The sequence below is a fragment of the Pteropus medius genome, unplaced genomic scaffold (genome assembly GCF_902729225.1).
Source record: "Pteropus medius unplaced genomic scaffold, Ma_sr-lr_union100, whole genome shotgun sequence".
Classification (NCBI taxonomy): domain Eukaryota; kingdom Metazoa; phylum Chordata; class Mammalia; order Chiroptera; family Pteropodidae; genus Pteropus; species Pteropus medius.
Window position 1 is genome coordinate 15,413,202 of NW_024354503.1, and position 16,539 is coordinate 15,429,740.

General features: G+C 53.7%; 1 protein-coding gene across 1 annotated transcript; it reads left to right on the forward strand.

Moving 5' to 3' along the window:
• Positions 1 to 369: 369 nt before the first annotated feature.
• On the forward strand, positions 370 to 14,264 carry CUL7 (cullin 7). The gene is made up of 26 exons (XM_039854492.1): positions 370 to 654; positions 1,493 to 2,080; positions 2,520 to 2,671; positions 2,807 to 3,307; positions 3,960 to 4,098; positions 4,199 to 4,395; positions 4,695 to 4,905; positions 5,478 to 5,715; positions 5,800 to 5,905; positions 6,881 to 7,108; positions 7,383 to 7,473; positions 7,576 to 7,747; positions 7,921 to 8,026; positions 8,328 to 8,423; positions 8,599 to 8,774; positions 9,092 to 9,225; positions 9,564 to 9,746; positions 10,012 to 10,118; positions 10,205 to 10,387; positions 11,288 to 11,448; positions 11,613 to 11,829; positions 11,949 to 12,225; positions 12,931 to 13,076; positions 13,212 to 13,338; positions 13,420 to 13,625; positions 13,868 to 14,264. Exons 2-26 carry the CDS (start codon positions 1,501 to 1,503, stop codon positions 14,189 to 14,191), a joined length of 5,058 nt encoding a protein of 1,685 aa, XP_039710426.1. The 5' UTR covers positions 370 to 654; positions 1,493 to 1,500; the 3' UTR covers positions 14,192 to 14,264.
• Positions 14,265 to 16,539: the final 2,275 nt, after the last annotated feature.

Here is a 16,539-nt window from a genome sequence, read left to right on the forward strand (position 1 = left end):
GAAAGACAGGAGCAAACAAATGGGGAGGAGAAAGGAAAGGGCTAATATGGGGCTGGGATGCAACCTCATTTCCAGCCGCCTACTTTCTCTCAGTTCTATTATAGATAATGAAAGAGGGGGGGATAAATGACGTCCAAGTTCTTTCAGTTCTGGCTGGGGGAAACCAGGAAGGCACTTCCGGTGGCAGGAGGGAGTACCAAAAGGAAGAGGAAAGGGCGTCGCGGAGGAGGAGGTGCCGCGCGTCGCCGAGGTGGCATCCGCGACTCCGCCCCGGCGCTCTCTCCAGGCCCCAAGCTTTCCGCTGGGGCTGGCGGAAATGAGCCGCAAGTTTGGGCGGGCGGCGGAGCCCCTAAAGCTAGACGAGTGGCGCCTTGGGATGGCACCAGCCCCGCCCTGCCCTGCCCCAGCAGCCGCAACCTGTGCTCGCTGGCGGTGACAGTGGCCGGGCCCCAGTGCGCTAGGTCCCAATGCGCCACGCCCCCTGCCCGCCAGCCCGTCCTGCAGAGGCACGCCCCCTCCCGCCTCTTCGCCTCGACCCCCTTCGGGGGCCCAGGCGGGGCCCAAATCTTCGCCAGCGTCGCCGCCATCGTCTGCGCCGCGTCCCTATCTCAGCGAAGGACAGGCCTCGCGCCAGGACCCCCATCGACTTCTGAGGTGGCCAGAGCCCCACCGCGGCCCCCTGCCCCTACCCTGGGTTTTCCTCTGCCCACCATCCCACCAAGCCGCGCTCGGAACCCAACCTCGCGTCCCCTCATTCCACAGTGCTTCGGGATTCTCATCTATCCGACCCAGCCACCCACCACCCCTTTCTTGCCGCGCGTCCCTCTGCTTCTTAAGTCTAAAACCCTGGTCCACCAAGCCTCGCGCCCCTCACCCACCGGGTCTCTTGCAAACCTTTTCTCGGGCCTCGCATATCCGCCATGGGCCATGCTGCTCCAGGGCCTCCAGTCATCAGCGCCGGCAGCCCACCAGCCCCTCCTCCCAGCGCCCCTGCTTGAACCCTCCCTCCACCAGTTCTCTGGGTCTCTTGCCTCTGCGACTCACACTCCTGTGCTTCAAGCATTGGAGGTAGCATCCCTTCCCACGCACGCTCGGGTGTCACTCTCCAGGAACCCCGTAACACACCCCGTTTTAACTCCCTTCTCAGGGCTGCTGCGCCTGTTCTAGGTCCTTGAGATTCGCTTTTAACTCCAAGGCTGCCTTGCCCCCATTGTCCTCTTCCCACTGCTCTAAAACAATCCATTCCAGGCTTCAGGGTCTTAGACCCTCCTTTTAGCCCCCAGATTTTGTGTTCTCTCAGAACAAACATCTCAATGTTCCTTTGCTTAGGCTTGGCCCCACCCAACCTTACAGCAGCCAACTCCTGGGCCCCACTTTACCCCATCCAACCCAACACCTGGTGCCACATTTGCTTCTCCACTCCTGGATGTCCTTGATTTTCTGATCTCCCTTCTCACTTTAGCTTGCCTGTTCTCTTCCTTGTGTGTCCTAGGTGCCAGGATGGTGGGGGAACTACGCTACAGGGAATTCAGAGTGCCCCTGGGGCCTGGCTTACATGCCTATCCTGATGAGCTGATCCGCCAGCGGGTGGGCCACGATGGGCATCCTGAGTACCAGATCCGCTGGCTCATCCTGAGGCGTGGGGAGGATGGGGAAGGGAGCTCTAGCCAAGTGGACTGCAAGGCTGAGCACATCCTGCTGTGGATGTCCAATGACGAGATCTATGCCAACTGCCACAAAATGCTGGGCGAGGATGGCCAAGTTATCGGGCCTTCCCAGGAGACTGCAGGAGAGGCTGGGGCCCTGGACAAGTCCGTGCTGGGGGAGATGGAAACCGATGTGAAGTCCCTGATTCAGAGGGCCCTTCGGCAGCTGGAGGAGTGTGTGGGCACCACTCCTCCTGCTCCTCTGCTTCACACTGTCCATGTGCTTAGTGCCTACGCCAGCATTGAGCCCCTAACTGGGGTCTTCAAAGACCCAAGGGTCCTGGATTTGCTCATGCACATGTTGAGTAGTCCCGATTATCAGATTCGATGGAGCGCAGGCCGGATGATACAAGCCTTGGCCTCCCATGATGCTGGTGAGGAGCAGTGTGGAAAGGAAGGGGAAGCAAGAGAGGGGCTGGGTTTGCTTAGGGTCTCATAGGATGCTGCAACAGGAGTCTCTGACCTCATCAGTATGTAAATGACTGTTGCGCTTTTAGAGTTGGAAGAAAAGGAGGTGGGAAGGTATGTGTGGGCACCTCTGCAGAAAGACTCCCCAAGAATCTCATTAATTGGCTTTCTACACAAAGGAAGAGTTTAGATTTTAGACTATTGCAGGGTATAAATATATATACACATATATATGTATATATACACATATATGAAAAACATAGTAAGTTTTGGCTTTCAAAGCAAATCATGTCATTCCTAGTACATAGTGGCCAAATGATGGGACTGAGAGAGTAGGGGGTCTAGGAGAGATGCCTGAGAAGGGTGAGGTGAGGGAGCAGTTACTGATTGGAGTCTGGGTTACAGGGACCCGGACCCAGATCCTTCTGTCACTGAGCCAGCAAGAGGCCATTGAGAAACACCTGGATTTTGACAGCCGCTGTGCTCTGTTGGCTCTGTTTGCACAGGCCACGCTCTCTGAACACCCCATGTCTTTTGAGGGCATTCAGCTGCCACAGGTATTCTGTTGGGGGCCTTGGGAGTGGGGCTGTGAAGATCTAGAGACCAGACCTTTCCACCTGTTCATAGAGAACAGTGTGGAGAACGGGGCTAAAGCTGGGACAAGGTGGACAACACCCAGATGTGTCCTACAGGTCCCAGGAAGGCTGCTCTTCTCCCTGGTGAAGCGCTATTTGCATGTCACCTCCCTCCTGGATCAGCTGAATGACAGTGCTGCAGAACTAGGAGCCCAAAACAGCTCTGCTCCTGAGGAGTCGAGTGGAGAAAGGGGTCGGCTAGAGCTGGAGTTCAGCATGGCTGTGGGTACCCTGATCTCAGAGCTGGTGCAGGCCATGCGCTGGGACTGGGCCTCGAGCAGACAGGGGCCCTCGGCTAGGTCTTCCTGTTCCATCTTCCAGCCCCAGCTGGCAGAAGCAGGTCCAGGGCTGCCACCCACCCAGGCCCGACCCTCTCTCAGGAGGTCAAGGCGGTTTCGCCCGCGCCCTGAGTTCGCAAGTGGCAATACCTATGCTTTGTATGTGCGGGATACGCTACAGCCAGGAATGCGAGTACGGATGCTGGATGATTTCGAGGAGATCAGTGCTGGGGACGAGGGCGAGTTCCGGCAGAGCAACAGTGGCGTGCCCCCTGTGCAGGTGAGTAAGTGCATGGTGGTGGACAGGGATCTTTTATAAAATTTTGAGGGTTTTTTAAAAGATTTATTTTGGGGCTTTCGTGGGGGCTTTTAAATAATAGATGTGTGTTCCAAGCCCAGAGCACACACTTCATACTCTCAGCACTAACTGCCAGGGAGAAGGGCTGTTGGGGATCTTTCTGGGTAGGGCTAAGCTAGGGCTTCCATGCAGGGAACTCTGGCAGGTCACCCAAAGGGAATTGAAATGGTTTAAAAGGAGGTCAGCAATTGTAAGTGGGGCCGTTTGGTAGGCTGAGAAAAATCTGGGTTTAGAAGGCTATGAGGTCAGGAAGACTCTCCCGGAAAGAAACTGATATAACAAAACTTTCCCAAAGGTCGGGGTCAGGGAGACAGGGTAGTTAAGGCCAGGAGGATGTGTAGGTGCATAAGCCGTCAGGGATAGATGAGAGGAAGAGGCAGAGCCCAGTCCCAGTAGGAGAAGGCATATTGTGTGTGTTCTTGTTCTCCATATGCCAGTGTTTTGCTATTTGGAGGTTTTTTCAAACCTGGCCAGGTAGTCATTTGAGGACCATACGTCCTCATCATCGGGCCACAGACAGTCATTAAGTAAACCCTCTACCCCACTTCTCTTTCTTTTCCCCCATGTCTTCCAGGTGCTGTGGGAATCAACGGGCCGCACTTATTGGGTACACTGGCACATGCTGGAGATTCTGGGCTTTGAGGAAGACACTGAGGATGTGGTTGAGGCTGATGAGTACCAGGGTGCAGTGGTCAGTGGAGCGCAGGGTATAGGTGAGCCCAGAGAGGAAACAAGCGTCAGTTTTGAGCACAGGAGCAGTGGTATGGCTGGGTGGGTAGTGACATCTCTGTGCCCTACAACCCATTTCCATAGCTCTGCCCTCCTGGCGATGGAAGCCCATGACAGAGCTCTACGCTGTGCCCTATGTGCTGCCTGAGGATGAAGACACTGAGGAGAGTGAACACCTGACCCAGGCCGAGTGGTGGGAGCTCCTCTTCTTCATCAAGAAGCTGGATGGACCTGACCATCAAGAGGTTCTCCAGATCCTCCAGGAGAACCTGGATGGGGAGGTAGAGCTGGCCCAGGACATACGGAAGTTGGAGGGTTCCACTGCAAGGGGTGGACTGCACTGTGACAGAACATTTGGAAGGCTCGGGATGGGAAGTGGAGGTTGATAGCATAACGGGCTGCAGGGGCGGGGGTCTAGAATGTTCAGAGGCATTGGTGAGCTGTTTGGGAGGAGTTAGTTGGCAGCCGTGAGAGGTTCAGGATGGAGAAGGTATATGCAGAAACCTGCACCACTACCAAGTGCCCCTGGAGCCTCTGTGCTGGCAGGGCTACCTGCAGTGAGAACTTCTCCCCATGACAGATTCTGGATGACGAGATCCTGGCTGAGCTGGCCGTGCCCATGGAATTGGCCCAGGACCTGCTGCTGGCTCTGCCACAGCGACTCGATGACAGTGCTCTCAGGGACCTGCGCAACTGTCGTGTCTACAGAAAATATGGGCCTCAGGCCCTGGCAGGGCAGCTGGCTTACCCATCCCTGCCGGAAGCCCAGGCCCAGCCTCAGGAATCAGCAGGTGCATCCAGAGTGGAAGGTGGGGTGCCAGACAGACACAGCAGCTCTGCAGGCTGGGCTCTAGGAGGGCACAAGCCCAGGAGAGATGTCTGTGATGATTTTTGTGCAGTCCTGTCTGGAAGATACGGCACTTTAAGAATAAACTGAAACTTAGAGATAAGCAAGGAATTGGAGAAGCAGACATTGTACTCCCTCCAAAGAACGAAGGAGGGAGTAAAGTTAGAAAATTGCAAGAGATCTGAAGCCTTTAAAAGCACCCGCCTCCCATATTTAATTTTTTCTATTGTTCAGAAAAACAAATTATCGCATGCTTTTAGATCTAGGGAAATGCTCTGCTGGTAGACAGGAATATCCTTTGCAATTTTAAGTACATAAAATTTGTCATAAAGCTGTCTTATAAATACATTAAAAAATGCTACGAGATCCCCAAACCTCACTTTTAGTGGGGCAAAAGAAACCAAAAACATTTTTAGGAGAAATTAGCAAACTAGATTGAGAGTTAGGAATCTGCCCTTTTCTGATCTTTCACATCATTAACAATGACCAGCCCTTATGATTTCCCCCATCTTGTAGCAAAAGAACCCCTGATTCAGTGCCCCAACACTCCCTTGCATCGTCTGGTGGAGGGCTGTGGGCCAGCTGGGAAAATCATCCTGGATCTGGAGCAAGCCCTCAGCTCAGAGGGGACCCAGGAGAATGAGGTCAAGCCGCTCCTGCTGCTGCTGCAGCGGCAGCCCCAGCCCTTCCTCACGCTGATGAGGAGCCTGGACACTCCAGTGGCCAACAAGGCCTTACACCTTGCTGCTCTGAGGTGAGGGGATGGTGAGAGGCGTAGTTGGGCAAAAGAGTCTTCGAGGTTGGCTGCACATCTCTCCTCCCGCTCCCTGCTCTCCAGAATCTTGATGCGGCTGGTGGACTTCCCCGAGGCGCTGCTGCTGCCCTGGCACGAGGCCATGGATGCCTGTATGGCCTGCCTGCAGTCCCCAGACACTGACCGAGAGGTACCCTTGCCCTGCTCTGGGGAGATGCTGAGGAGGACATAAGGCAGCCTCTGATGAGGCAGACCTCCTGGGTGGGGCTCTGAAGGGCACGATGGAGCCTTGGTGCTCATGGTTTGGGTTTTGTTTTTTAAATTGGATTTTACTTTTTTAAATAGGTAGTACATTCACACTTCACAAATCAAAACGATATAACAAGGTGTACACTGAGAACTGTCACTCCCAGTGGAATCCCGATTCTCCCAGTGCCCCACATGCCCCATACTGGTAACCACTGTATTTATGTATCCTCCTTGTGTTTCCTTATGTGAATATAAACAAACCCAAACATGTGATCTTATTTGCCATCTTTTTACACAAAAGGTTATCTCCATATTGCATTAAGAGCCTCCTGTTTGGCTTGGCCTGTGGGGGGAAAGGGGGTGAAGGAGGCAGAGGGGACCATCACATCCCAGAGTCCCCTGCCACAGAGACATCCTGGGCACGGAAGGCTTGGGAAGGGGACAGAGAACTAGTGGCAGTGCGTGTCTATAGTATACACCTTTGGTTGTTACCCAGATACACACATCCAGTCCCACTCAGCCCTCTTCCCACTGACAGGTGTCTGTGCTTAGGGACTGAGGATCTCAGAATGCAGCCTCACAGCTGGTTCTTGGGACAGCAGGGCCTGAAAAGAAACAAGCTGGGATGCTCTCTGCACCTATTGCCAACATTATTTGTAATCGAGAATCCTGGAGGGGGTAGGGGTGGGGCAGGGCATCTCTTGGCTTTTTCAATTCAGATTGTCTTTCGTTCTCTAACTCCACCCAGCCCTCGTGTGTCTCCCCTATCCCTGTCTTTTTACTTCCTCACTATGTCTTGTTCAGTGCAGTCGTCCCAGGACCCAGCACACCGTAGGTGTGTAGTAAATACTCCTGGAGATGCCTTTGTGGCCCGTGCCTTGTCCCCTTTACTTACCTCTCCCTGCCCCCATCTCAGGTGCTCCAGGAACTGATCTTCTTCCTGTACCACCTGGCCTCAGTGAGCAGGGACTATGCTGTGGTGCTGAATCAACTGGGAGCCCGAGACGCCATCTCCAGGGCCCTGGAAAAGCACCTGGGAGAGCTGGAGCTGGCTCAAGAACTGCGGGACATGGTGTTCAAGTGCGAGAAGCATGCCCACCTCTACCGAAAACTCACCACTAACATCCTGGGAGGCTGCATCCAGGTCAGGAGGAATGGCAAAGGAAAGTTGTGAGTTCACGGCTGGGTAAGAATATGAAAGCCAAGGAGTGGAGGGGAAGCGGGTGTGTTTCTGAAGTTGAGAAAGGCAGGTGAGTCTAGTGAACCTGGGGTCATTTGTTCTCCACTCTCCTACATCATCTGGTCCTGCTCTGCTAGTGTTATGGAGGAAGTCCCATTGCTGCTGAATCTTTCTCCAAACATGCTTCCCTGTGTTCCTTCCTCCTCCTCACGCCTCTTCTCTGATGTTCCGGCTGCAGATGGTGCTGGGTCAGATCGAAGACCACAGAAGAACCCACCAACCCATCAACATCCCCTTCTTTGATGTGTTTCTCAGATATCTGTGCCAGGGTTCGTGCCTGTCCCCACATTACTCCATGTACCCACAACTACATCTGTCTTCCCTCCATACTAATCAGGCTGTGACTGCCACCCCTTCCCACTTGCCCCCAGGCTCCAGTGTGGAAGTGAAGGAGGACAAGTGCTGGGAGAAGGTGGAAGTGTCCTCCAACCCGCACCGGGCCAGCAAGCTGACGGACCGCAACCCCAAGACCTACTGGGAGTCCAATGGCAGCACTGGCTCCCACTACATCACCTTACACATGCACCAGGGTGTCCTCATCAGGTAACATGCTTCATGCATATGCTTAGCCATACACCTACACTTCCTCTTGACTTCTCTGTGTTTGTCTGGTCGAAGCGCCTTCCTCCTGAACATAACCAGAGGGTCTCCTTGGCTCTTATCTACAAAGACATGACTGGTTCTGGTTCCAATTGGCTCCTCTTCCCTGCTCCCAGGCAGCTGACTCTGCTGGTGGCTGGTGAAGACTCGAGCTACATGCCGGCCAGGGTGGTGGTGTTCGGGGGCGACAGCACCAGCTCTCTTAATACAGAACTCAACTCGGTAGGGACCCCTGTGCCACTAGACCACTACTCAAAGGATCCACCCTTCTGCCCAGACTCCTAAACTCCTGAATTTCTCCCTGTCTTGCACCCCATAGAAAGTAGAGTCCTTTATCCCTGTGCCTAGATGTTGGCATCAGGCCCTAAAGAGAGAGGGTGGCATTAAGACCTGACCATCAGGACCCCACACACCCCAGAGCTGGGGAAGAAAGGGACACAGTGATGGGCCAAGAGCAGCTTTGGGGCTCCCAGCACTCTTATCTACAGTTGTGGAGGTAACAGCCTTCTCTGCTCTTTACCAGGTCAACGTGATGCCCTCTGCCAGCCGGGTGATCCTCCTGGAGAACCTGAACCGCTTCTGGCCCGTCATCCAGATCCGCATAAAGCGCTGCCAGCAGGTAGAGCAGGCTCCTGGACATGGGGCTCCAGGTCCTGTAACTGTTGCAGATCTTGGGCCAGAGCTCTGGCCTGGGTCGTGGGCAGCTCCAGGAGTAAAGAATGAGGGTGTGGCTGACCCCAGATCATTCTGAGGAGAATGCGAACTAGGCGAAAACAGGCCTGTGTGCATTGCAGGGCGGTATTGACACACGCATTCGGGGGTTGGAGGTCCTGGGCCCCAAGCCCACTTTCTGGCCAGTGTTCCGGGAGCAACTGTGTCGTCACACACGCCTCTTCTACATGGTTCGGGCTCAGGCCTGGAGCCAGGACATAGCCGAGGACCGTAGGAGCCTCCTGCACCTGAGTTCTAGGTGTGTGCAAGCATGTGTGTGTGTGCCTATGTGCGTAAGTATTAAAGGCAGCCACTGGGTGGCTTCTGTGGAGGGCGTAAGATGGAGAGTGAACATGCTTGTGGAGTGGCTGGAGTGTTTGGGAAAGGAAGGAAAGAATAAAGAGATTTCTCAGGTGGGTTGGAAATGGGATCTGCTAGTTAACATAGGGGAGTTATCAAAACCGAGGAGATTTGGTCTGGTTGCTGGGGAGTAGCTGACAATCTTAGTCTGGGTGGACACTGAGGGAACTTAAGCCTCCAGCCCCTGGCACCTTCCTCACCCATACTTTTCCCCAGACTCAACGGGGCTCTGCGCCAGGAGCAGAATTTTGCTGATCACTTTCTCCCTGACAACGAAGCTGCCCAAGCACTGGGCAAGACCTGCTGGGAGGCCCTGGTCAGCCCCCTGGTGCAGAACATCACCTCCCCCGGTAACCATCCCAACCCCTGGCCCCCTTTACCATCCCGTTGTTAGCCCCCACTAACCAGCCTCTTTTTGCTCTACCCTGAAGCCACCTGCTTGGTTATACTCTTGGCCCTTTTGGTATTTGTGTTTGTTTGGAACCTTAGTCTTCTCACAACACAGGGGCCACCTCCTTTCCCATGTCTCTCAGGTGCCAGGTGACACCGTAAGGTCAGGTGGAGCCTCGCTACCTCCCCTCCCTGGATCATTCTGTCTAACTGCTCTTTCTCCATGCTCCCGTCAAGCCAGCCTCTTCCACTGCCCTGGAGACATGCCCTGCCTTGGCTTGTTTTTCCCAACCTCTAGACGAGGACGGCATCAGCCCCCTGGGCTGGCTGCTGGACCAGTACCTGGAGTGTCGGGAGGCTGCCCACAACCCCCAGAGCCGCGCTGCAGCTTTCTCCTCGAGGGTGCGCCGCCTCACCCACCTGCTGGTGCACGTGGAGCCCTGTGAGGCACCCCCTGCTGTGGGGACCACACCTCGGCCCAGTGAGTACCATGGATTCAGCGGGGAGCTCAGGTTAGGGGCATTGCCTGTGCACCCTCACTCCCATACTACAGGCTTCCGTCCCTTCTCACCCTTCTGCTTCCTACATGCTCAGCCTATTCATCTTCCAGTCTGTGTCAGCCCCACCCAAGAGCATCATTTTGGGTGGCAGCACATCAGGAAAGGCCCTAGGGCTCACCCTTGAATGGGGACCCAGGAACTGAGAGGCTGCTCCCACTTTGCCTCTGCCCCTCCCTGTCTCCATAGAGGGCAGAAACAGAAGCCACGACTGGAGCTCCCTGGCTACCCGGGGGCTTCCCAGCAGCATCATGAGAAACCTGACCCGTTGTTGGCAGTCAGCGGTGGAGGAGCAGGTGGGCGGGACAGGTGCCGGGAGGTAAGGGAACTGTAATGGTGGTGTGTTGGATTGCCTCTTCACGCTGCTGCCCCTTCTCCTCAGGTGAACAGTTTTTTGACATCACACTGGCGGGATGATGACTTTGTGCCACGCTACTGTGAACACTTTAATAATCTGCAGAAATCGAGCTCTGAGCTGTTTGGGCCACGGGCAGCCTTTTTGCTGGCGCTGCAAAACGGCTGTGCTGGTGCCTTACTGAAGCTCCCTTTTCTCAAAGCTGCCCATGTAAGCCTCCTACCCTCACCTAACCCCTGGGTCTCTTCCGACAAACTCTCCCTTCCCCACCTCCTCAAAACAGCCCACCCTTCCATTCCCATTCGACAAGCGACATGTATTGGCATATAACCATGTCATTAAAAATTAAAAAAAAAAGAAAAAAATAGTCATCTGCAGCGTGCCACCGTAACATACCTCGATATACTTTCTTCTATTCATGTGCATGATTTAATGTCATTCACTCATGAGTAGCTAAAATGCTTTATTTTTTCTTTGATCGTTACATTAAAATCTTCGTCTTTTATTATTTGTGCAGGGTGGCCAGTTGGCTCAGTTGGTTAGAGTGTGGCGCTGTTGGTGCATAAATTCCATCTAATGGATGTACTATAATTTACTCCCCCATTCCTATCAGCCCATAAATATTTAATAAGCACTTCAAATGTATCAGGCACTGTGATAAGAACTGAAGATAGATCAAGTCCCTCCCCTCAAAGTTTAGTCTTCTAGGGAAGACACAGAGTTAAGCAAATGGTAAACTAAAATGGGACAAGCTCCCTGGTAAACAAAGAACGGTGCGGGGGGAGCGTGAAGAAAGTGCTGCCTGAACTGCTTCCAGTTCTCTTTTATCTGTAGTACCACATGGGACCATCTTTGTGCATGTAACTTATTTCTTCATATTAAATTATTGTTGTTAGTTTCATTTTTAGACACGTTCAATGTGAAAAAAAACCTTTCACAATCGTTAATATTGTTAATTTGCACAATTGTTAATGATTTTATATAACAGTTTTACGAAAGTGTTGACCAATTTATGAAGCTGTGGGGCCGTTCACATCTACCTCCTCACTGCTCGACTCACCTCTTCCACTTACTTGCTTATGGTTTCCCTGTGCTCTTCCCACTGCCCAGGTGAGTGAGCAGTTTGCCCGGCACATCGACCAGCGGATCCAGGGCAGCCGGATTGGTGGGGCCCGGGGGATGGAGATGCTGGCGCAACTGCAGCGATGCCTGGAAACCGTCCTAATTTTCTCTGGTCTGGAGATAGCCACCACCTTTGAGCATTACTACCAGTGAGTGTGGACTAGGGAATGGGAGGTAGGGGAAGGCAGGATGACAAGGGCAGGGCCAGCTCGCAGGGCCTTGGGAGTCTTGGGTCCAGGCAGACTAGAGTCCTGGAGCAGGAGCCCGGGCCATACTGAGTGCCATACTGAGGCTTGAGCTGTGTGTGCTGCAGGCACTACATGGCGGACCGTCTCCTGAGCCTGGGCTCGAGCTGGCTGGAGGGGGCCGTGCTGGAGCAGATAGGTCCCTGCTTCCCCAACCGCCTCCCCCAGCAGATGCTGCGGAGCCTGAGCACCTCTGAGGAGCTGCAGCGCCAGTTCCACGTCTACCAGCTCCAGCGGCTAGATCAGGAACTCCTGAAGCTGGAGGACACAGAGAAGAAAATACAGGTGGGGGCCTGGGAAGGGATTTGCTAATGCTAATACAAATGGAGCGTAGGAAGGAAGAGAGGCATAGAGCAGACCAGAGGAGGCCCACTGCCTTTTGAGAACCCTGTTTCCTTCTTTAGGTGGGCCATGAGGCCAATGGCAAGGAGCATGAGAGAGAGAAGGAAGAGGAAGGTGAGGAAACTGGCGCGGCAGCGGCAGCAGATGTGATGGAAGAGGAAGAGGAGGAGGAGAACGAGGACCTGTATTACGAAGGGGCAATGCCAGAAGTATCTGTGCTAGTCTTGTCACCACGCTGCTGGCCTACTGCTTCCATCTGCCACATGCTAAACCCTAGAACCTGCCTGCCTTACTATCTGAGAGGCACTTTGAACCGATACTCCAACTTCTACAATAAGAGTGAGGAGCTGGGCAGAAGGAACAGGGGACTGGGAATAGGCTGGGATACTGGGAAAGGGGTTGGATTGGCCCCTGGGGTTGGGAGCCTTGACGGGGTGGATTTGAGAAGAAAGGGCAGGAGCTTAGGTTTGTGTTGTGGGCATGGAGCTATCAGGCACCAGCTCATCAGACTGTTGCCTTTTCTGTCCTTAAAATAAGACCCAGGACTCTCTTTGTGGGTGGTAGGGAGGATGGAGGCAGGAGGCACCTGAGGCCACCAGAAAGAGTTCTCCTTTAGTGGTAGGTGTCTGGCTCCTGCTCAGTCGCTGTAATCTAAGCTCTTCACTGGGGGCTCATCCTGGGCTGGACAGCGACAAAGAAAGGGGAAGGGAATCAGACCTGCCCTCAAGGAATCTGACTAATGGGGGAGACACTGACCTCTCTCATGGATATTCCAGTTGATAAGAGCCCCAGTGCTTCCATTTTCTCCCTAAAAATATGGAGAACTCTTCGAAGGCACTGATCAGAGCCTTCTTGGTGCAGGGCAAGGCATACACTGGGCCCCCAGATGCCTGCAGCTTATCTGGGAGGCAGCCCAGAGAAGGCTGAGCTCTAGACACTCAGGCCAGGAGCCACAGTGTCCATGAATGCTGGGCTGCATGCTCTGCAGAGAATAGGGGGGACAAAGCCCAACCAATGGTGTGCCTTCTCCCTGATCCTTCTCAGGTCAGAGCTACCCTGCCCTGGAGCAGGGCCCACATCAGCTATTGCAGTGGACATGGCTAGGCAGGGCTGAGCTGCAGTTTGGGGACCAGACCCTGCATGTGTCCACCGTGCAGATGTGGCTGCTGCTGTATCTCAACGACCTGAAGGTGCCCGAGTCCTCTGTGCCTCCCTGCTGTCTCCTACCTTGTCTCTCTCACCTTTCTTCCCTAACCCTGTCCTTCCCTCCACCCTCTTCACTCCACCGCTTGGGGAGGCCCTGAGTACTCCCTCCTCTTTCTAAGGTGGTCTCCGTAGAGGGTCTGCTGGCGCTCTCAGGGCTCTCTCCGGACATGCTGAATCAAGCAATTGGGCCTCTTACCTCTTCAAGAGGCCCGCTGGACTTTCATGAGCAAAAGGATGTCCCAGGAGGTATGTACTTAGGGCAGAGGGGCTTGAGCCAGGGCAGGCCTTGCTGTGGGCCCCCCACTGAATGACCAGTGCTTATTTCAGGGGTGCTCAAGATTAGAGATGATAGAGAGGAACCTAGGCCAAGGAGGGGCAACGTGTGGCTCCTCCCACCTCAGACCTACCTGAAAGCTGAGGATGAAGAGGGCCGGAACCTGGAGAAGAGACGGAACCTTCTGAACTGCCTTATCGTCCGAATCCTCAAGGCCCACGGGGATGAGGGGCTACACATTGACCAGCTTGTCTGTCTGGTAGATGGGGATGGGCAGTGGGTGAGGGAACTTTGGGGTGGGGAGGCAGACCACAGGAGGTAGGTAAACATTTAAAACCTCCGGTTCACTACAGAGCCTGTAGGTTTATAAGGAGTAAGGTTGGGGTATACCTGGTGTCCTTGGAGCTCACTGTCCTGGCAGCTTGTGCTTGGATTGCAAGCTAGAGGTGGGGTAAGCTGGGTGTCTCTGACCTATTGTTCCCTCTTCTCTCTCCTTACCAGGTGCTGGAAGCTTGGCAGAAGGGCCCTTGTCCTCCCAGGGGTTTGGTCAGCAGCCTTGGTAAGGGGTCTGCCTGCAGTAGTACCGATGTCCTCTCCTGCATCCTGCACCTCCTGGGCAAAGGCACGGTGAGACGCCATGACGACCGGCCCCAGATGCTGTCCTATGCAGTCCCTGTGACTGTGATGGAGCCCCACACTGAGTCCCTAAACCCGAGTTCCTCAGGCCCCAACCCACCCCTCACCTTCCACACCCTGCAGATTCGCTCTCGGGGTGTGCCCTATGCCTCCTGCACCAGCACCCAGAGCTTCTCCACCTTCCGGTAGCTCTGGAGATGGGGTCAGGGCTAGGTAGGGCTATTTTATTTCTCCAGAAATAAAATGCAGGAGTTTAAGTGTATGGCCTGTGTGGTGACTGCTAGGGACCTGACAGGGTCAAGGGGGCTTTCCTAGCCGAAAGGGGAGAAGAGCCCTCTGGCCCTAAGTCTGTCTAATGCCATGTGGAGAGTCATTTTTAGGGTGGGGATGGCAGCCTGGGGAAAACCGTGGAGGGAGTTAGGTGTGTCTTAGCATCTCCTCTCGGCAGGGAATTAAGTGTACACGGATGGATTTCTGCCCCCTTCTCAAAGGGTGTGGGATCAGAAGTGCTTTCACCTGGCAAACTGGAAACCCAAGCATACATTGCCATGTACTGGACAGCATGCAACTTGGGCAGGTTATCAAGCAGGACTCCATTTTCTTTTGTTGTGGAATTGGACCACTCAGTGGGACTCTGACAAGTACCAAGTGTGGGAGCGTTTGACACAGTGAAGACTCTGCCACTGGCCACCACACCTAGCAGTGAGTGCAATGCAGGGCACCTTCCCTAGGTAAGACTGAAAAGGTGAAGGTGAGATAAAGGAAATGAAGGTACCAGGAGCCTGAACGTGTGCCCTGTCCAGATGCTTTAGGATCTGGGTTGTAAGCAGACCTAGCTGGAACTGCAGCTGCCATGAACTCATTTACTCTCTGGCTGTACAGTGCTGCACACTGTGACCAAAGCCAGACCCCAACTAACCCCATAGGTGGGCCTGTACTGCTCTGATCGGGACCCCTGGCCTCACCCACACTGAAGCAGGATGGGTCAGGTTAGGAGACCCAGTGCCAGAGGTGGAACTCTGTCTTGGGAGAGGCCATTAGGGGAGGAGGGAAGGAGTGACCCAAGCATCCTGAGTCCTAGTCAGCTGAGAGGTGACTGGGAGATAATTACAGGAGGCAGGAGAAGGCGCAGGGAAAAGTCAGGATGTGAGAGGGCAGAGGCCAGACAGAACTAGGTGCCACTCAGGACTGACATTGGGAATTGAATCTGTTCCAGATTACCAAGCAGGGCTCCATTTTCCTTTGTTGTGGAATTTGACCAGTCACTGTGGTACTCTGACACGTACCAGGTGTAGGAGCATTTGACACAGTGAAGACTTCGCTACTGGTCACACCAGTCAGGGTGCCCAGGAAGAGGCAACAAACCAGAGAGCCAAGAGAGGGTGGACACAGAAGGCCCATACTTGCTTTTCAGTATGGTGGCCTCATGGTGCCATCAGTGGTTCTCACAGCAGAACCATCCTGTTGATCCGTGCTATTCCATGATGTAGAAGACCCGCAGGCGACAGCAGCAACAGGCTAGGGCTACGATGGACCCCAGGGCAGTTTGCCACTCGAATGCCTCTGCACCATTGTGTCAAAGATCATGGTCTACTCTTTTATTGGCCCAGCTGTGTCCTTATTCTTGAGCTAGCCCTCTGGAGCCAGAGCTTTTTGCTCTTCTCTGGGATCTCATGCTCTTTATGAGACTATCCTTCCCCACTAGAAAACCAGAGAGCCCCCCTGGGCTCTAGTAGCCAGGCCAACATTGTCACTGCATCATCAGGGACAGGATAGGTCTTTCTCCCAGTGCCACCTCTGTGCTGCTGCTGCCCCATGAGCTCCTGCGTGGGCTGAGCTCTATGCTACTAACATCTTCACTGCACTCATGCAACCCCTTATTCATCTTCTTCAGTCTCCCAGGGGAACCTACCTGCTCATCTACAATGGATGAGTCTCCAGCAATTCTTAAGGGAAGAACATACCAGCCATGGCCCCCCAAACCCTGTACGTTCCTGTCTACAGTCCAGCTCGTGTTGCCCACTGTCCTTAGCACACAAACCCTACCCTGACTCTGGCCTGGTTGATTTGCCCAAATCCAACCATCCAGTAATTAGTTCTGACTTTGCCCTTCTCATCAGCAATAGTCTCTGCCCTCAGGGCTTTTTCATCCTAAGAGGGCAAACACTTCCTGGATGTTTCAGGGTACATAAGTTTGCTACCCTGACCCCACTGTGAGACTAACCCCATAGCCTCAATTCCTTATATCCCTACAGCTGGTTTGCACAGAGAGAATCACATATTGATTCCATTTATATGAAATGTCCCCAAAGAGGCAAATCTAGAGAAAGTGGTTTAGTGGTTGCCTAGAACTAGGGAGACTGGGAAGAAATGGGAAGCGATTGCTAGAGGGTATGGCGTTTCTTCTTGGAGTGTTGAAAATGTTACAAAATTGACTGGTGATGGTTGCACAATTCCATTAATATACTAATCACTGAACTGTACATTTTAAACAGGTAAATTGTATGGTGTATGTGAATTATACCTCAATAAAGCTG